General features: G+C 42.5%; 1 protein-coding gene across 1 annotated transcript in view; it reads left to right on the top strand.

The window, feature by feature from the left end:
- Positions 1-20,868, top strand: part of GLI3 (GLI family zinc finger 3) — a 207,568-nt gene extending 186,700 nt beyond the window's left edge. Inside the window, exons 11-15 of the mRNA XM_066190814.1 lie at positions 5,236-5,385; positions 5,971-6,135; positions 8,963-9,253; positions 12,448-12,775; positions 13,955-20,868. Coding sequence (XP_066046911.1) covers positions 5,236-5,385; positions 5,971-6,135; positions 8,963-9,253; positions 12,448-12,775; positions 13,955-16,242 — 3,222 coding nt within the window. The 3' untranslated portion in view covers positions 16,243-20,868. The remainder of the gene's footprint in view (positions 1-5,235; positions 5,386-5,970; positions 6,136-8,962; positions 9,254-12,447; positions 12,776-13,954) is intronic.
- Positions 20,869-21,773: the final 905 nt, after the last annotated feature.

Genomic DNA, 21,773 nt, shown 5'->3' on the forward strand with positions numbered 1-21,773 from the left:
GGTGAGTCCTGGTGTACTTCCCACTGTTCTGGTCAAGAAGGTTGAAGTTGTACTAGAGCAGGGGAAGAGGCTGAGAGAGCCACTGATGGACTATTACAGTCCTCAGAATGGCAATGGGGAATCTGGGAACAAAATGACAAATGGGACTCAGACTTCCCCACCTCAAGCCAAAGCAGGTTAAGAGCACAATGAGGATTTGGTCCTTGAAGAGAGAACAGAAGGAACTAGTTGATTTAATCCAGCAAATGAAGACAAAGAGGAGAGTGCTGTCTGCCAGTCAGTTAGGGTGGGGAAGGGAGAGAACTAAACACTCTGCAGGGAAGCAGAGCTGTTTAAACTAAAGGATAGTGTTGGCATGAGAACAAATGAATTTAAATTGGCTGTGAATAAATCAAAGCTAGAAATTAGTTGCTAACCAGCAGAAGAGTGAGTTCCTAGAAGCGCCTTCCACTGGGAGCAGAGGGAGCTGATCACCAAGGTACTTAGAAGCTGAAGCTCTGTTCATGACCAGGAAAATGTGCAGTGGGACTTGCCATAGCGAGGGGATGGGCCTGATGACCAGGAACCTGTTTCTAACTGTATGTGGGCTTAAGGACAAATCTACATTCCCTATGCAAAACACAGAAATAAAAGTGTTCCCTGCAGGACTTGCAGGTCAGGGACAGCTAATCTCTTCCAAACCAGCTTCAGAGCTAGTCTGGTACTGCCAGATCCAACCTCTGCATATGTCCTCTCTGTGGGCTGCATAGCTCTCTTGTGCAGCTGTGGGACAAGCTGTGTTCAGCAGCCATTCCACTGCGATGCCTCGTCACCTTTAGCACTTGATCCCCTATGCATCAAATGCAGTAGCTCTGCTGGTTTGAGAGACTTTCTGTGGCAGTATCGTACAGGGAGAGATCTGTGCTAGAAGATGGTTTAAATGCTTCCTCTGCTTAATGTCAGTGGTGAGATCTAGTGAGAAGTTATTTAGCACCTCCTTTTTAATTTTTTAAAATACAGGGAAATTACTGTGAGAAGATAGAAGTCTGAAATTGCCATTGTGTAACTGGAATTAAACCTAATTTTGGCAATGGCAATATGCCTTCTCACTCTGCCGCTAACTTACCACATTATATCAATACAGCATGGTCTCTTCCCAGTTTTCTCCTACACTTCAAGGTAGCATGTCTAGGTTAGAAAACAGAAATGTGAGATTCTCCCACAGTATTCTGCTCTTGCCGCCAAATAGCACTTTGCTTTGAGATGCCATCTCAGTTGCAGTGACATTCCTTTTCTGAGGTTCCTAAGTTCTTCCACTGGTATGGAGAAGCTTTTCCTCCTGCTGTTTGACTACTGTGAGAGCGCATTTGGCCTTTGTTTATGTATTGAATAGCTAACAGGTACCATGCAGTCAGCTAGGATGTGTGCAGATTCTACTTTCTTCTAAAAACCCTCTTGGAGGAGGTAAATGGAACTCTTAAGATTATTGCAGATCCTACGTCCAGTGTCACCTCATCTCATCTGCTACAATATCAAGTAACAGGTATGGTTGGTATGGATTATATGAGAACATGCATGATTTAGGGCATTCCCTTTTCAATAGTATTTCTTACCATTTAAGCATTTATGCTTCCAGGATACTGTGGATTGAATTTCCCGTTATCTCTAGTTTTTGAGATTGCACAGCAGAGATGACAGGCAAACTTTAGCCTTAATTTCAATTAATCTGGTGGGATTTTATGCTCTGGAATTGAAATTCATCTCAGAGCTTCCTTCTTCAAAGGTGGGTCATTCTGAGACCAAAATTTGTATTTAGGTCAGCTCCCTCTGTTTGTTTTAAGGTATTTTGGAACTAGATGATAATAACAACATTTTTTAAAGAAAAGAAAATGAGCCAGGACAAACAGAGGTTTGGTAATGAGCATTGAAGTAGCATGAAAGTGACTGATATTCTGCAGCAAATGACCCCTGTTTAGCAGCTTTTTGGAGCTGTGTGCAGCGGGAGATAGCTTGTAGAATTCCAGCTTTTAATGGGGGCTTTTTTTTTTCAGGTCAGAAATTCTTAATAATACAGAGCTGGTGCTTCAGAGCCTTATGCTAGCAAACCTGACACTAGGGAGTAATATCATTGGCTTTCATGCGCCTATTTACTGTAATAAGGATTACAGACATAAGTAAAACTTGCAGGTTTGGGCCCACAAAATTAAAAGAAAAGCTTTTCATACCCTGAAACTGCATCAAAATTCAATTTCACCAGGAAAAAAAATCCTTCTGATCTAGTCCCTGGAATGTGACATTTCATGGGTGTAATAAGGTTACAAACAGATTATAAATTGAAACCCTATAAATCCTTATTGTACTGTACCAAAGCTTCTGCTTTGCATAATACTCTTATTCCTGACTGTTCTTTGTTTTACAAGCTCAAAACTGTTCATTTCCTCTCATAATAGAGACCAGGGAGCAAAAAACACCGTGTAAAATCCAAAGGTAATTATCTGAGTCAAAGAACCTGAATGCCAGAGTTCACAAACTTCTGAACTTTTTAAAATGGTGTTGTGTGCACAGTGAGAGATCCCTCCTCTTTAAATATGTTGCAAAAATTGCACGTTCTTTCTGCCAAATGATAATGGTAAAAATTCCCAGTATAGATTTAGTTCATGGTTTGCATTTTTGTAGTTCTGCCCATATGTCCGGAGTCAGACAACTGATGAGTTTCCTCATCATAACTTCAGCAAGTGAAAGTGTTTGAATCTCCTTACCTGAGACCACTGCTGATGCTGATTCTTTGTCTAGCAAGTGTCTTCCTCCAGACCAGCCGTTCAGTATTTGGACATGTTTGTAGGTCTGCTAAAATACCACTCCTCTGCAAAAAGCAATTAAACAGCTCACCTGTGAACCAAATAAATGACCCAGATTAGGAGATCACAGGCCCATTTTTGCAGGCTTTCCCTAAAAGTGAGGATTCTCAGAGGGATTGAATGAGAATGAGATGGATTTGCAGGTGAGCTCTCAAGGGCCACTTGGAGCATCAGAGCAATGAGGGAAAACAGCACAAAGGGGGGTTTGATTGTAGGAAGATCAGAGAGTCTAGGAAAGGATTGATAAAATAAGAGAGCAGGGCAAATGTCTATGGAGGGCCACAGTTGTGAGAGACCAGAGGATGATCACAAGGTATTTGACAGATAAGGTGGTGATGGAGAGAGGCAAATGATGATCACCACTCTGAACAAGCTTTGTCAGCTGCTGCAGTGAGCCTGGGCTGGGGAGGGAGTGAGGAAAGGACTTTTAGGCTCATGAGAAAGGTCAGTTTTAGAGGATTCTCATGCTGTTAAAGGCTAGAGGTGTGGAGCGCAGGGAGCGTGCTGATTTGCAGGGACAAAGAGAAAAAACTGTCCTATGGAGATTTTCTCTGAAAGAGCCTCCATGGTGCCTGAGCATCCACACAGCTGGAAGTAAAAGGAGGTGCTGTGGTGAAGTGATTGATCCAGCCTTGAGGTTTTTGTATCAAATGGAAAGCCTGTGTCACACACAAGTTTCATCCCCCTCGTGGCGGTGTAGGTTTAACCACATAATGCACAGTCTGTAATGTTTAGGGAGACTTGTCCATGAACTACTTGAATGCATTTAGTTTTGTCCTGTTAGTTCTTTCTCTTTCAAGAAAGAGCACACATTATCCTCACTGAACTCTTTTGATGCCATTTCACAGTGCAGGGCATGTGTTTGCTTCTGGCATGGGTGTGTGTATTATGAATGGCTACAGATCTGCACTAGGAACATTAACTCTTGCAGATTTCAAGTCTCACGTTGCCCAGCACCTCTGCTCTGTTCATGCATCCTGTGCCTCATAACAACTTCTAAGAAATGGCAATAAAGTTTCAGAAAAAGAGCTGTCACCTTTTATAGGCAATTTAAAGGCATCTTTTAAAGGCAATAAATGTCTGTTTTCCATGGCGATGGTGCATAGTTTTGAACGTATGTGATTTTATGTGGCTTTCTGACTGATTTCAAGACTTCAGAAAAGGTTGGGATTATCTTCTTTGCATTCCAGTATGAATACTGAGTTTCTGTATGGCCTGCATTTTCTGTGGGCCCATTATGGAACAGATGCAGATTTCATCCCTGTGCTGTGATCCCATAAAAACTGGAAAGGTTTTTTTGGTACCTCAGTGGGAATAATGTCATTCGCTGAGTAATGCAGCCATCTAGTGGCACAATGACAGAAGTACAGCAGTGTGGAATGATTTCTCCCAAGAGAGCCTGGGAGGATGAGTCAGGTAGCTCCTGCTGGAAAAAAGACTCTGAAACTCCAGGTGTAGTTTTCTTTTGTTTTCTAAAGCTGTGCAAAAAAATTCAAACAGCTAAAACTTTTAAAAGAAACAAACCAATTTTGAGGCTGGCCCTGGTTCACCTGCCTGTTTTCACTCAAACACAGAGAGAAATAAATCAATTTTTAAATGCTTTTTCTGAGCTAGATCTTAATGAAAGAAACAGAGCAAGCTGATTTTGTGGAAGAGTAAAAAGTAAAAGTAAAAGCAGCCCTGTCCTGCTTCTGGATACACTCACGTGGATGACACTGACCACAGAGAGACATGCCTGCAAGTCTGCAGGGCTGGGGCAGCTGTCACTCCCACACACATTCAGACAGAGCCAGACTTGGCAATGGCAAAAACTGGCTTGATGTATGCTTCAGTACTCAGAGTTTATATTCACAGTGTGTAGGGGTTTATTTCTGCCACCATGATGTATACATTTACTGAACCAAATACATTTGCTGAAAGAAAATATGGGTAACAGAGAGTGAGTTAAAATTCAGAGTGGAAACTTGGTTTAGCAATTCTGTTGATTTTTCAGGTTGGAGGATATGTTTCTAAAGGCCTGATTTTGTAGACCTTGTTTGTGTTGAGCAGCACTTAAGTAACGCTTCCCTGCTCTGCAAAAGTAATACTCAGTGTGAATCACAGAAGTGGAGCCATGCGTGAGATTGTCCAAGATCCATTTATCGGCTTGTATTCCAGAAGCTTGGTCCGAAGCCTGTTGATCTTAGTAGAAAAGATTCATGGGCCTTAGTGGACTTCCAGTAGGATCTATAATTTGAACCTTGTGGTCACTTGGAAGTACAGATGGTCTTACTCATTCAGTATCACAAGGACCTGGTTCACACCTAAATCTCTGGTGCTCTTCCAATACGAAATTACAGTGAGGCTGCAGCTGATGTTGTATTTCTGTTAAGCTGTAACCTCTGTTCTACCTGAACAGCATATCAACAATGACCACATACACGGTGAGAAGAAAGAGTTTGTGTGCCGATGGCTGGATTGTTCCCGGGAGCAGAAACCTTTCAAAGCCCAGTATATGCTTGTGGTCCACATGAGGAGACATACAGGGGAAAAGCCACACAAATGCACTGTAAGTAAAGGGGCCTGAGCTCCAGGCTTGTACAGGGAAGCCGGGGCTGTGCAGAGAATAAACAGAGCAGGATGAGTGCTGTATTCCCTGAGCTCTTGACTGTCAGACTCTTGTGGAGAAGAGACTGCTATGTCTGCTTTGTTATCCAGCACAACCAGATGATAAAAGCTTTAGGGGAGGGCATGATTTGACCCACTTTTTCAAGTTTAAAGTACAAAGAAGCCCCAAATGGCATTATTAAACAGGGCACAGTTAGGTTAATTATTTAAAGGCACTTTCTCTTAGAGATCTTGATATTACTGCTGGCCACCAGCCTCTTAATGGCTTTGCAATGGATTTCAGTCTTAGTCGAAGTACATGAATACTAGCTCTCCTGTAAGAGAAGATTTACATAATGCTGAAAGCATTTTAACTTCAGCTGTGGTGAAGTTTGGTTGGGTAAAATTAAAGGCCTCCAAATCAAAACTACGTTGGACAAGGTTATGGAGGCTTGGAAAATTTAAATACTTTTAAAAAAAGTCTACTTTCACTGTTTCCTGCAAGTCCAAAGGTTAAAACTAAACCAGTCTTACTTCTCATCTGCAGTTTGAAGGTTGTACAAAGGCCTACTCCAGACTGGAAAACTTGAAAACGCACTTGCGATCTCACACTGGAGAGAAACCATATGTGTGCGAACATGAAGGCTGCAACAAAGCTTTCTCCAATGCATCTGACAGGGCCAAGCACCAAAACAGGACTCATTCCAATGAGGTAAGCAAGTACAGCTTCAAAAGATTAATATAATTCATTGTTTAACAGACTTACAGTACGGTCATAGCAACGTATTACAGAGGACAGGCACAACAACCCTCAGCAACCCAAATGGAATGTAAGTTCTGGATGGCTCGTACCAGCGCAGTGTCATACAGACCTGGCATTTTATTACATGTAGGAGAGTTTTGAACGAGGGGTTCTAATGGAAGCACATGCATTAACCAGGGACAGATCCTGTTTTCCTTGTAAAGCTGGGATTGTTTTTCCCTCTGGAGCTGGAAGGGCTTGTTGAGTGCCTGATCCATCCCCATGCCTGTATTGGCACCAGGCATCTGCTGGGACGCAACTTTCCTGGCATACTTTAGGATGCTGCAGACAGCCACAGTCTCCACAGTTGAAATCATGGGTTGCCTTTTAAGTTCTGAGTTACGCCTTTTCCTTCTTCTCTGGCCTGTTTCACTCTTTCTTTCCATCCTGAACATACCTTATGGACTAGGGATGCAGCAGAGGAAATATGACCTTTCTCAAGGGAACCAGCTGTGGCAGTGACAACTGTTTCCCAGACTCTCAGTGTAACATCTCATTACTGTGTTTCCTGTTACTGCTGCTTCCTTTTTCAGGACTCACACTATCTTCTTGCATTGTCCATGTTTTATTGCCCTGTTTTGAGTTGCCCAGAGAGTCACATCATCTCAATCTCACCTCTCAGAGTCCACTTTCTCCTCCTTGACATGTCCCTAGACTCCTTCACCTCTAGCCTAGACCTGGAAGTACAGGACATACCATAGCAGCTATATCCATTTCCACACAGCTTGTATCTTTCTCTGGCTGGCTGTCGGGTCTGTTGCAGGCACACACTTGGGCCAGCAGATCTCCAGGGAGCATTCATCTTCTTCCAGTCCCCACCATGCAGCATGTTTTCAGTCACAAGGGAAGGAGAGGGCATTGCAGATCTCTGGGTTTCCTCATCCTTGCCGTGTATGTTTCCAGCAGCCCAACTCATAATGGCGCTGAAGCCCTGCGGTGATTTTGTGAATGGTCACCAAGGTAGAAGGAAGTTCACTAAGTCTTTCCAATAGCCATCTGAGCTTTCTTTTTTCATTCACTGTCTGAACCAATCTGTGTGCTGCCTAGATGATGAGTTAGACCTTCTTGTACTTAGCGATGTGACCTGTCCCTGTGTTAAAATCAGAATTTTGTGTCTAACAGTAAGTCAACCAGAGAAATTTTATTCTGCATAAGATTTCTGACAGGTGCAGCCACAGGGGCAAATGAAACATTTCCTTCACTATTACTTCACACCACACAGGCTCATCTTCTAGGGCAACATATACTGGTGAAGTGATGTGAATACCATGAAAAGCACAGACCAAATTCAGCACTTTCTTGCAGTGCCATTTTGGTTTTAAGTAGGTAGCCTACAGAGAGCTTTAAAAGCAGCTGACATATCTTGATGATGATATGCCTTACTCATGCAGAGGAGAGCTAAGTGACTTGTACTTCCCTGGCAGCTTGAGAAAACCTGCCTCAGTAGCTCAACATCATCTCTAAATTGCTCATTTTTGCTCCTATTCAAGTAAATGGGAGGGGTTTTTCCACTGATGTCAGTGTAAACAGTCTCAGGCCTTAGACAGCTGTGATGAAGCTGTATTTGTCAAAGGCTCCACAATGCCATGTGTAAGCAGACAGAGAAGCCCTCTGAGAAACTCTGCATGAGAGTCTCTTTCTATTTCTTGAAGGCTGGTATAAAAAAAACATTTAAAATAGTAGTTTCTTGGAAACAATTCAGTGATAAAAGTGAGTTTGCTTCCCAAGGCAATTAAAGGATTTAGGAAGTGCTCAGCTCTTCTTTCTAATCCCCTCATAATACCAGAACAAAGGCTTTGTTAATTTATAAGACAGTAAATTTTCTTTATTCTGCATTGCTTAGTGAACTATAGAAATTCATATACAAAGAAAGTGGTTTCTAAAAATATGAGTTATGCTAGTAGCAGTAATAATAGTACTAGTGCATATATTGCTGCAACGTGAAAATGTTCATGGCACTGTGTCTTATGCTTTGACATCGTACTGGTGGTCTGAAGGAGCCAGAAAAAAATGCTTCCTCAGTTAATTCTTCCTGAACAAATGGCCCAGCATCTTTCGAGGGGGGTACTAGGCATACTGGGAACACTATCAAACTGCTGAGGGCAAGGGACAGGGTTGAAAATTAGACCAGTCTTCATAAATTGCCATAGCTGAGTGGACGCTTCTGCTAAGATAAGTGAAAGCTATGCTGATTGATACCCATGAGAGACTCTGCCCTCAGTCAACCATGCAGCACTAATTGCTGCCTCCTGAACCAAGGGGAACTAATGGTTTTGATTAGGTGCAGTCACAATTCAATAGGACAAGGGGTGATGCCTTTAAACTGGAAGAGGGTAGATTTAGATTAGTTTTAAGGAAGAAATTGATCAGTGTGAGGGTAGTGAGGCACTGTAGTTTTAAGGAAGAAATTGATCAGTGTGAGGGTAGTGAGGCACTGGTAGAGGTCTCCCAGAGAAGCTGTGGCTGCCCCACCCCCGGAAGTGTTTAAGGCCAGGACTGAATGTGTGTTTGACCAAGGGGTCCCTGCCTGTGTTGGGAAGGGAGTGGATAATTAGATAATCTTTAAGGTCCCTTCCAACCCAAACCATTCTATGATTCAGATATTTTAGAGACCATTAATTAGGTAATAAATTCACTGTGAAAGCTTATAACTGTGACACCAGCTGTGCTCCAAGGAGTTTTTCAGGTATCCCAAATGGAACTAAATATAATATAGGTGTTTCTTGTGTCTTGTCAGAAACCATATGTTTGCAAGATACCGGGCTGCACAAAGCGCTACACAGACCCCAGCTCTCTCCGGAAGCACGTGAAGACAGTGCATGGCCCGGAGGCACACGTCACCAAGAAGCAGCGGGGAGATATCCACCCAAGGCCTCCACCACCAAGAGACCCAGGCAGCCACTCTCAGACCCGGTCACCAGGCCATCAGACTCAGGGTGCAGTTGGTGAGCAGAAGGACCTCAGCAACACTACCTCAAAGCGTGAAGAATGCCTCCAAGTGAAAGCAGTCAAGTCAGAAAAACCAATGGTATGCAATACACCATGCCACTCACTTTGTCCTTTTCTTCCTGCAACCAATTAATAATCCCTTTATGAAATGCTCAAGTCTGTAAACTGTAGCTCACAAGATTTCGTTTTATGAGGTCTTCTTCTGTGTTTACATTGTAAAATATGCCTAGGAAATAGAAAATGAAAATAATCTGTGCAATATGGGATAAGTGCAGTGCTGGCAGTGGCCACAGTAATTGTTTCTCTTAAAAAGCTCCATCTTCTGGAATAAGCATAGTATGAGAAAATCAGAGTTTCCATTTAAAAAAAGAAAAACATTTTATCCACTCTTCTGTTTCCAGAAGAAAGATGGTGAATCTGAATCTTGCAGGCTGAAAGCCAGAATAAGAAAAAAACCAAATCAAACCACAAGTCCAAATGACTAAAATGATGATATTGATGATGATCATTTTTGGAGAACCTGGGGAAGCAATCAGATTTTAGGGGCTTGAGGCTTTTGGGTCATAGATCAAACTGAAGCAGAACGAATTGACTTTCTTAAACAGCAGATGGGCATCTTGTAATAACATCGCTGTTGTGATGTGACCTCTTACGTTTATCTGATACTTACTCAAGTTAACCTAGTCCAAGTTTAACTAAATCAAGTTGAATTGACAGTCTGCAGGTCTTTTCTCTGGTTTACCTTAACATATTGCATTAAACTGTTGAAAGGACTGTATTCCATTTTTTGAGATGCTATCTTGGATACACAAGTTCTTTTATTTGCCTGAATTTAATGTGCTATCTGCCCTCTTCACAAGGGTTAATTCAAAGGCAGCCACTCCATCCTCTTCCCCATCTGGGTCTATGATTCATCTGTATCCAGCCCTTGGGGACTACAAATATGAGCCCTCCAAATACTGCTCATATTATTAATCATGCTGCAATTCAAAGTGATTACTCATTGAAATAGGAGTTACTGCTATGTTGTGCCTAAGGCTTATGCTCAAACTGTTCAGTATTAATACTGAATTCAAAAACTTCAAAGGGCTGAAAGTTAACTGCGGCTGAAGTCTAAAGGAGGTCCTCTGCCATCTTTGGTGAAAACTACCTTAGTTTGCAAATGAACAAAATCTCTTTTGCTTTGCTAGGTAAACATGTAGCATAATTGAGGCATGTTGAACACAGTTTTAACATGAAAATTTGTGGAAGAGGGGCAATAATGCCTGTAGCTTACAGAGTGTTAATATTTCTCACTGAAAATTATATTTTAAAAATAATTCTGTGTTTCTTGCTTTTCATTGCTTGTATGAATTGAGGTGTATTTTCTGGTTTTCAACTAATCCAATGTCTTTTCTGTCTAATGCTCTTAAATGTCTTATTCTAACTTCCTAAGGACAGTGGGTAATAAGGTGAGGGCATTTTAACTTTTCTGCTGTTTTTCTTATTGCAACATTATTTATGTTTTTATTTTAGTCTTCTGCCTGTTGTTCAATAACTCTTTTATTTAGTAATGTGCAATCCATCAAGCACATTCCCAGTTGTAATGTGTTGTGAGCATTTTGCAACACTTGACATGTGAAAAATCTGGCTTATATTGGTGAAACATCTTCAGAAATGTCTTTGTACTTTCCCTTCTAAATGAGACATCCATTTTTTTTTTCTGTACTGCACATCTAGAAATATATGTCCTGCATAATTCAGTTCTTATTTCTGTACCCTACCTTACTGTGATCTTGACATATGCTACAAGAACAGGCTTCTGATCATTATTACTTTTCTTCGGTAGGCACGGAACTAATTGTCCAGAAGCACAAACTTTCTTCTGTATAATAACTGTTTTTTCTATTCTTGTCACCAAATCTGCTATGGCCAGGATTTGGAAATGAACTTGCTCAGTGTGGCCTCATAAATTCTAAGTATCATCATTCAAGTTAGAAATAATAAAATAGTTATTGAATCTCAAATGGACTCCTTAGGGGCGTATGAAACAACAGCAGTGCCATGAATCTGTGTCTTCATTCATTGATGTTTAAAGTGAGAGTCGTCCCTGCCATTTCAGAAATTCTTGACAACATTTTTCAGTAAAATGTACACAAAGATCAGAGTGGCTGAAAAAAAAACCAAAACCAAAAAACTAAACCACATCAGAAACCGTAAAAGTCAAATACTTACATGAAACTGTTCTTGTAAGCAAAATGATACTGCATGCCCCACTGATTTGTGATCACACTGATAGAACCTTAGAGTGAGATGTTAAGTCAAGAGACTTCCGTCTGTCTTTCTCTGTTTTGTCTGTCAGTTTGTCAATTTTCCCATTCTTTTGCAAGAACTTTATAAAAAGCCTGAAAAGTAAATCAAGTCTGTGTATCCCCATAGCAAGAGTTCTGCTGGAGCAGCAGGGAACACTCTCTGTTAAGAAAGAAGATGCTATTGTGGCATGTTTATATCCCTGCAGTTTAGCAGCCTGTATTGTCTACTTAAATTCTTGCACTTAAAATCTTAAATTCTAATGAAACAAAGGATTTGATTTACTAGATCTTCACCTTCTTGATTTCAGGGCAGAGGTGGTATAAGTTAGATGTAAGAATAGGTATAAGTTAGACCTAAGTGCTGCCAGGGTCATGGAAGGCTGATAGTATGATACAGTATTTTTTTCACTGCTGCTTTGTCTCTGTTTTATTACATGCCAACATTTCAGGCCAACCACTGCTTGTAACAATGAGCCTTAAGCCTGGAAAACACTTAAATTCTTTAGCCACAAGTCTAATTAAAAAAACCCAAATTCCAATGTTGTTGGAGTCTTGTGTGTTTGCAAGCTTAGCAGTGTAAACTAAAACCATGTAACATGGCTGAATTCTGGTTTGGTTTTTCTGAGCTGCAGCTTCAGTTGGGAACAGCACATCAGCAAAGTAGGGTATTCATCCATAGGTACTCACAAATGGCTTGAAGTGATAGAAGTAACTCTGGGAATAACTTGGATAAATGTCTTGTGGAGGTATATTGTATATCATCAGCAACATGTGAAAGGGGATTTTAGTTTTGTGTTTTACAATTCCATTCACTGCAATTGAAACTGATATCTAGAAAGCCTCTTTATGAATGATCGCTGTTATCATTTAATGCTGAACTTTTCCATACTTATGTCTTTAGACCTTCATTTAGCACAAATGCTCTGGTTAACACTGTTTGCTTAATGCTCACACTCTTTTGTCTCTTACTTCCCTCCAACAGACATCTCAGCCAAGCCCTGGTGGTCAGTCTACATGCAGCAGCGAACAGTCCCCCATCAGCAACTATTCCAACAATGGGATCGAGCTTACTCTGACGGGTGGTGGTAGCGTAGGAGACATCAGTGTCATTGATGAAACCCCAATCATGGACTCTACCATTTCCACAGCCACCACAGCACTTGGCTTACAGGCCAGGAGGAATATGACAGGGACCAAATGGATGGAGCAAGTGAAATTAGAAAGGTTGAAACAAGTTAATGGAATGCTTCCAAGACTGAACCCCGTTCCACCTTCCAAAGCCCCGACCTTGCCGCCTCTCATGGGAAATGGTGAGATACACCTAATAGGAGTGATAACGCTTTTTGTCCTTAGTCTTGTTGCTTGCTAGCTCAATCTTGCAACTCTTGCAGGAGCTGCACAGTTTAGGAAACTCAGCAGCTGTGAAATGATTTGTGAATTCATCACTTTCTGTTTACTCCCTCATTGCAAGTCCTTTTACCTGCCCTCTGAGGAGTCTGATAGTCCTTTGTTTTACAGAACAGGGGGTTAGCAAGGGAGCCATGAATCACATTTTAAATATTCCGTAAGTTAAAGGTTTTGACCCAAGATCATCATAATTCTGTCTTGTTTTGAGGCAAGGCAGAAGAAGGAAATACCTGTGAGTTTATTGTATGGAAGTCTTTCTTTTGAGGCCTTCGCAAGTCAGCCTTTGCAGAGATGTGGTGGGCTTCCCTTTAAGTAACCTGTTCCCACACATAAAAGAAATCATATGTACAGATGCTGCTGCTGCGAAGGGCAGATATCCATGAAAGGGAGCAAGGCGAGGTTGAACTCTGAAGATCCCTGGTTGTTTTCCTCCAAAGAGCTGCTCATGAACAAAATGGATGTCGCTGCTGCCCTACTTTGCCTACAGCATGCCTGTAGGTTTTCTGGGCTCCACCCAGCAGTGACAGCCCAGGTTTTCTGAGACCCATTCAATCAAAAGAAACTAAATAAAATTAAGAAATTTATCCTGTTTATTTAAAACCAAAACAAAACAAGGAAACCAGCAAAGATGTTTTGCAGTTGTTAGGAGTTATTTCAAGAATATTTCAAGAAGTCTTAGAAATTACCTTGAATAGCCTCCAGTTTGTATATTTTGCCATTCCATGCAAATGCCTATTCAATTATATTTTGCTATAAAAAGCTCCCTTAAGAATGTGTCCTCCTGGCACATCAGCCAGCATAACTGCACTGCAGGCTGGAGCACTGCACCAGCTGATGACAGTTTGTGGCTATGGGCTATAAATTTTTTGCTGGGATTCACACTGAAATGTTAGCCTTGAGTCTCTGAATTAGCTTTTAACCCAAGGACACAGTTTTTATCCCTACTTCTTTCAAGAAAGAGCACTGCCATGATTGGCTGTGATGATGTTCTTCCTCTATACTCCACTTATTTCCTTACTGTGTATTTTCCACACCAGTTTCTGGACAGTACCTCTTTGTTCAACTGTGAATTTTACCTGCAGGTACCCAGTCGAACAGCAGCTGCAGTGTCGGAGGATCCATGACTATTCTGCCAAACAGGAATGAATTCTCAAGTACGGACATTACTGTGTTGAACATGCTGAACAGGAGAGACAGCAATACTAGCACAATCAGTTCAGCCTACCTGAGCAGCCGCAGGTCCTCTGGAATCTCACCTTGCTTCTCCAGCCGGAGGTCTAGCGATGCCTCCCAGGCGGAGGGAAGACCACATAACGTGAGTGTTGCAGACTCCTACGACCCCATCTCGACGGATGCCTCCCGGCGCTCCAGTGAAGCGAGCCAGTGTGATGACCTGCCAAGTCTTCTCAGCCTCACCCCGGCCCAGCAATACAGGCTGAAAGCTAAATATGCAGCAGCTACTGGTGGACCCCCACCAACTCCACTGCCTAACATGGAGAGGATGAGCCTCAAGACAAGGATGGCACTCCTGGGAGACTGCAGGGAGTCTGGAGTATCTTCACTGCCTCCAGTGAATGTCCCTCGAAGATGTAGTGATGGTGGGGCAAATGGTTACAGGAGGAGGCATTTTCTGTCTCATGAAGCTTTAGGAAATGGGACAAGGAGAGCCAGTGATCCAGTCAGAATGGCCTCTGACAATCTCTCTGTCCCGAGAGTCCAGCGTTTCAACAGTCTTAATAGCTTTAACTCTCCTGCTTTGCCTCCATCCATGGAAAAGCACAACCTTGTTCTTCAGAACTACACCTGTTCTGAGGGTGGCGTCTTCCACGGCTTCAGCTCCCCCTGTCCTCCAAGCATCAGCGAGAGCATCACCCTGGAGGCTGCTACAATGGAAGCAGGTAGCAGTCTGAATGATGAGGATCTCCTGCCAGATGATGTGGTCCAGTATCTGAATTCCCAGAACCAGGGCAAGTACGACCATTTGTTGAACAATGTCCTAGACAGCAACAAAACGCATCACAGCTCAGTTTCAGGAAACAACAACCCCAGCAACTTTGACCAAGCCCCTCCACCAAGCAGTCAGCAGGCGGGTCCCGAGGCAAATAAGAGCGACTTGCCCATTCAGTGGAATGAAGTAAGCTCAGGAAGTTCTGACTTACCTCCTTCAAAGCTGAAATGTGGTCAGCGGTCAGCAGTGCAGCAGGCTCGGGCCTTCAGGCTGTATAACAATATGATGGTTGAGCAGCAGAACCTGGAGAGAGGCAACATGGCCCAGCAGAATGGCTATCAGAACCTGGTGGAGAGCAACACTGCCTACAGTTTACAGCAAAACATGACTCCTGGCAGCGGAGCCGGGAATTCTTTCAGCATGCAGTCCAACAAAGGTTACAGTGAAAGCATAGGCAGGCAGCCGATGATGTCTGGGGTGACAGACAATTCCTGTGGCATGGCAGTGCAAGGGCAGAAGTTGAGAATCAGCAACATGCCAGTGAATGGGAATCAGCAAAATTTCAGCCATCCCCTGGCATCTGGCAGTCAAACCACCAATATGGCAAATGGGATGCAGGACAGGAATATGATGGAACAGGAATATTTGCAAAGCCAGCCAGCTGGAGATGGCGTTCATTACCAGGGAGTCAATCAATCTGGTCAAATGATGCTAGGGCAGGTTAGTCCTACCTCACAAGGCAGCCTGTATCAAGGGCCACAGAGTTGTCCACTGGTGCCTCACACCATTGGTAGCCAGCCTTCAGGCTTTTCAATGGCGAAAAGTTACCAGTCATGCACTAATTACAGCAGCAACAGACGGCAAAACATGTTGAGAAGCAACCTGTCCCAACAGCAAAGACACATAGATGAAAGCGACCAGACATACAGGGTAAACACCATTAAGATGGAAATGCAAAGTCAGTCACAGAAGTTCTGCTCTAACATGCAGAATTACTCTGGTCAGTTGTATGACCAAACCGTGGGCTTTAGCCACCAAGCTATGAAAACAGGTTCTTTCTTTGGTTCAGAAGCCAGCTGCCTGCTGCAGGGGACTGCAACTGAAAACTCATCTGAGCTTCTTTCCCCAGGGGCTAACCAAGTGTCAAGCACAGTTGACAGCATTGACAACAGTCTAGAGGGTGTGCAGATAGATTTTGATGCTATCATTGATGATGGGGATCATGTCAGCTTAATTTCGGGAGCCCTGAGCCCAAGTATCATTCAAAATGTCTCCCGCAATTCCTCACGCCTCACCACTCCCCGAGCATCTCTTACATTCCCAGCTATGCCTGTAAGCACAACCAACATGGCTATTGGGGACATGAGCTCTTTGTTGACCTCACTTGCAGAAGAAAGCAAGTTTCTTGCTGTTATGCAATAGACATACATAACAAAAAAAAAAACTTGGGAGATAACAGATGGGAAAAGACTCTTATTTTTTAGTTGTGTATGTATTTTAGCAATCTCATCTCACCTAAATGGGATGTGTTTCAAGTATATTCCTTTTATGGAATAAGGACTCTGAAAACCCTGAAGTGTTCTAGGGAGAAACTGTCTTCCATTTCAGTTTTGAATCAGTATTGCTATGCCCATTCCCTCCCTTTCTCTCTTTTCTCTCTCTGTCTCACCCTTTTCGAATGTCTGTATACTTCTTTTTTTTTTCTTTTGTTCTTTATTTGTAAACTGATGTAAACGTGTGAAGTGCATGTTGTTTTGTTTTTGGGGGTTTTTTTGTTTTGTTTTGGGAGTTTGTTTTTGTAAAGAAAGGCCTGACGAAATGACTTGACAATTTTCTGTTACTCAAATGAAGCTATACCTTGTAAAACTGTTGCAACTTTGCCCCTTGAACCTATAACCAGGCACAATGTGAAGTGAGCATACAGTGATGAAATCCTCTCTGGATGCACTGGACACATCACACTGAGGTGGAAAACCAGTTTAGAAATGCACTGCCATGGTACCCCTGGGCTGCAGTTTCAGAGACACGGAGCACAAAAAGTTGGGAGGTTCAAGCAAATAAGAAATGTAAAAACCATCAGCCCTTTGATCTCTAGTGAAAGCTTAAGGTTTTTGTGAACACACACAGAGATAGTTGTCACTGCCTTGAATAATGATGCTGAGATTGTGTCATGTTCAACCTATTTCAGGGGAAAGAGAGGACCAGAAAGCTGTTCATAGTCTAACTCTCATCTTTTGTAGTATTTGGTAGTATTCTGGTTTTCAGCCTTCTTTTTTAAATGACTGGTTAGCAAAATTATGGGCGTGTGTAGTGACTTGGGTAGTCTGTAGTCTACTCATTGCATACCACATTTGTGGAGATACAGTCAGGGTCTTATGAAGCATTTCAGACAACGAAATAAAAAAATAGCAGTATTTCATACTGGGAAATTTTTTTAATGCAAATTGTTGAGGTGTAACTTGCTGAGCCACTGGTTCTTATTTGCTGGAAGAACTGTGTGTACATCCCCTTTAGCCCAGACAGCTCCATGGATACTTACAGCTTCAAAAACATCATGGGCATGTTGTGTAAAAGAAGTAGAAATTGAATGGCTGGCCCAGTTCTCAGACTAGCCAAGTAAATCAAAACAGTTGCAAGCAATCTGATAATCTTAAATGTTTTTCCACTGTGTCCAGGCTTTACAAAATTAAGAAATTTAAACTGCCATTAAAAATAGCAAAGAAACAAGGGGAACAGCAAGTATTCAGAGTTCACAGACTATTCTGATCTGGAATTATTATCAGGTCCAACTCTTCAGTGAATGGCCTGTATGAGGATCAAACCCACAACTCTGATGATATTAGCACCATGCTCTAACCGAGTTGTCTGGCAACTAATCAAAGCTCAGAAAAACCAACCCAGCTTCTCTCTCTCTCTCAGTGACACCATGTGCATTTAATTTCAAAGCAAACCAGTGGGTCAATGCCCAGGGTCAGTTACACTGGCAAAAAATCGAAACCAGCACACTGTGATCATGAAGATACTCACTGGTAGAGGTGAATGGCATTTGCTCTGTGAGCACTGGGTTGTTTTTGGCTCTGCTGGGCTCTGTGTCTGCACCCCTGAACACACAGTGCTCCTGGGTGAACAGGCTGCTGTGGGGAATAATCTCAAGACCACAGTTCAAGTTCACCCACTTGAGAAGCTGCATGGAGTTCCAGCCCTTGCAGACTTCTCAGTTAAATCCTAATAGTGAATGAAGTCCTACTATGGGATGTAAACTGTGCAGGCACTTACAGTCACTTACATTTAATGTCTGTAAGCAGCTGATGTTAGAATAGACATACAGTGAGAAGAGGGAGCATAGTCAGTTTTAAAATACAGATAAACTTTAACCCAGTCAAAATCAGAAGGTGACTTTTGTAGGCTAGAAAACCATAGCATTTTTTTCAATTGTAAAAGAAAAGGTGAAATACCAGGTGATTCAGCACATGGAGTTTGAGGAAATGTGTAGGAATGGAATCTCGGTGAAGCTGTCAGATAACACTGATCTGTTAACAGCTGTTAGAGGATGAATCTGTAAATCAGTAGGAAAACACAGCAATCTGGTGCAGGGGCCATATTTGAGCTTATCACAGCACGTACCAAGAGATTTGCACTGTGAGCCGGAGTGTCAGAAATCAAGACAAATGTAAATATTCTGCACCTTTTATCATGATCTAGCTCCTGTCTTTCTTTGTATCTTTAGTCAGTATTTCTTTCTTACCCTGTCCCAGGCACACACTTTTGCTCATCCTGCACTTTTCTCTTTGCCAGTTCCCCTCCCAACCTCCCTGCCTCTGATCAGCTATCACAGCCCACCTGCAGTGGTCTTTGGTCTGCACAGGTAGTTGGGCACAGCTCACCATGGCAAAGACTGGATTGCTGTGGCAGCGGGAGGAAGCTGCTCCCTGTTGCCCTCCTGTTGCCCAAAGGTGCTGTAGAGTCCTACTGCCTGTACACAACCACTGTCCCTGCCCTGCTGCTGGGACAAGAAGGGATGCATCCCACTGGATAGGTCCCCAGGGGCAGGGATGTTCCAAGGGCCGTGCTGTGCATTGCAGCCCTGGGATACAGCTCACAGCCCACAAAGAAGCAGCACTATAGGCATGAGGAAAGGCTGTGCTGGAAATGTTTCAGACAGTTCTCAGTAACCAATCCTGGCTGTTTATTAAAGCCATCAATTACATGTTTATAAACAATTTCAACAGGGAGACTTGTGACCAGCCTGGGAGCAGGTTGCTTGGGAGAGAAGTCTGTTATTGTTATGGAGCCAATACATTAAAAAAACCCCAAACGTCCCCAACTGTTTTTTAAACTCAGTTTTCAAGTTCATAATTGTATCTGCTGGTGCAGTTGATGCTGGGAAGTTATTAACAGATGTGATCCATCAGAGCTTAGAAGCAGCCATTCATATTGCTCCAGGCTAAAAGGGACTGTTTGAGTAGCCAGTTTACCTTCCTGGATTTGACAAACCTTCGTCCCTCACTTAGCCTTGTCTTGGGCCAACAATGTGTCTTGGCAGAAACCACGTGCTCAAGAAAGGCATCCCATTTGATTTGGCAAAGCTGAAGAATCAGAGACTCCACTGTGTCCTTGGGAGTTTGTGCAAATGATTTATCATTTTCACCATACGTGTAAATGCCACTTACGTTCATGTCTCACTTTTCAGTTCTTAATGTTTTCTCACGCTTTTCTGTTTTATTCTAAGGAGCCTGTTTTTGGTACCTGTGAGGTAGGAATATGTCATATTCCAGCTATCTTGGGTTTTGGTTCTGTTTTGATAAAGTAGGCTGTTCTCTCTGAGGATGGCACTGTTACACTATACACCAGCTTTCACTTGTCAGCCTCCTTCTCAACATGTGGCAGTCTGGGGAAGAATCCCATAAACACTGGTGGGATGAGTTTACTAGCATACCTCTACTCTTCCAGTTACAGAGTCAAAGCTTGCTGTTGTGTATGTGGCACATCAGTTGATTTTTGCATAGCTGTTGGAAACCCACTGTTCACCCAAGAGTACAAGAAAATGCACAAAATATCAAGAATGTTCTATTTTTACAGCATTGCAGCATAAGTCTTAATCACCATTTCTTGTAATGGCTCTGTGAGGATCTTCCGTATTTGTTACTGTTGGCCTTGGGCACATCAGTAACACTCAGCCTGCCTGAAGCATGTGTGTTTCTCCAGGCAGTTTTACTTTCCACAATGTAGAAGTTGCCAGTGAAGAGTTTGTGAGTTACACCCCGGTGAAGGAAGGATATGTTTGCAGGAAAGTCAGTGAGCTTCTACATGGGCTTTGCTGGGGAGTACAGTGGTCCCACACATACGTGTGGCAGATGATGTTACTCTGTCCTTGGAGAATGACCCCAAATGATGTGTACATTAAGGTGCTGGCTGGCTGCTGACTTCCCATCAGTGCTTCCCCTGCCCCTCAGTGAGATGGCTGGTCCTGCGATGGCTTGTGTGCCCAGACAGCAGTGTTTATATTCTCGCAATGTATGTGCCTTATTTTGCGTTGACCCTGTAAAAGAGAGGGACCAGGATGTGTGGCCAAATTTTCCTGATGAGGCTGTACTTGCCATTGAGCTAATAGCACATACCACTGTTAATAGTGTCTGAAACGTCTTGTAAACCTCCGGTATTCATGTGTTACTGTTCTTGAACTGGTGGAATGTCTCCTATGGAACAGTTACTGTTGTCAGTCCTGCAGATGTGTAAGATAAAAAAGTGTTACTTTTTTTTTTTCAACTTTTTAATTTTTTTTATAAATCTTGTAATCTTTAAAAAAAAAAAAAAAAAGAATGTGTAAATACATTTATGTACGGTAGGAATAGTGTTCAACTGTAACAGACCTTAGTGGTCTTCATTTGATAAACCTGCAGTTATGATCTGATGTTTCTCAAGCCTTAGGTTGATCTGAAGGGTCTGTAGCACTGTGTACATATGAACTGTACTTCTGCTTTCAGAACCACTTAGCTTTTTTGTAACAAAGAAAAAAAAATGTTTCTTACAATGTCAATAAAAACAAAAGCCTTTGTACTTAAGTTCTTAGCTTTCAGCCTCTAAAGTATCTCCTTGGGGATAGTGTTACTTTCTCATACATCTGAAAAGCCTGGTTGCAATCAGTGCTTGTATCGCTTCCACTCAGAGTTGGTTGCTTCTTTCAGCTTCCCAGCCTGTTGCTTCACTCCATTCACTGTTTAAATACAGATGGGAAAACAAAACAGGGTGTTTACCTTCTCGATAAAGAAAAATGGCTGATGGGTGTTGAGTGGAAAAATAAACAAAAATGCAGTGTCACACAGGTGAAGTGTTTGAAGGGAGGAGAGAGACTGACCTGGTTAACTCTGCTGCAGGAGCAGTCAGTTCAGAGGCCAAAGCCAAGCTGTGCTAAACTCTGGGCTCTTCTATGGGGGCTGTGTTTCCATCCCTTGCTTGCCGAGGGTGTCTCACAAAGGCGTGCTCACCCATGAAGAAACATTGGAAGAAGGAAGAGAAATTGCCCTGGCTGGGTTAATTGGTAGATGTCCACTCTGGTGGGTTACAGCGTGATCTGCAAAGAACTAGACACAATTATCTGCAAAGCTGGACATATTTTTTAATGAGTGCTCCTGTTGAGTACAGTTGTTATGGATGATGTCAAGTTAGTGGTGACAAACAGTATAGAAAATGTTGTAGCACTGCTTGGTCTTAAGGTGTCTGAGCTGTTCTCATTTCAAAGCCTTTTGTTTCCATTGCTGGTACCTTGGCAAGATCCAGAGCACTTTGTTGAGCTGTCAGTGCTCAGCTTCTGCCTTAAGCCTTCTTCAGCCAAAATAGGTGAGCCAGTTCCCAGGAGGTGGGAGGTAACTTTGCATTGTTATTTGCTCATGTTAACTTACTTCTTTTTGTGTGTGTGTTCTGTTGTGTTTTGTTGTTCACCATTATTAAGTTTT

The sequence above is a fragment of the Chamaea fasciata genome, unplaced genomic scaffold (assembly GCF_029207755.1).
Source record: "Chamaea fasciata isolate MVZ Bird 193981 ecotype frontalis unplaced genomic scaffold, bChaFas1.0.hap1 SCAF_1, whole genome shotgun sequence".
NCBI lineage: Eukaryota > Metazoa > Chordata > Aves > Passeriformes > Sylviidae > Chamaea > Chamaea fasciata.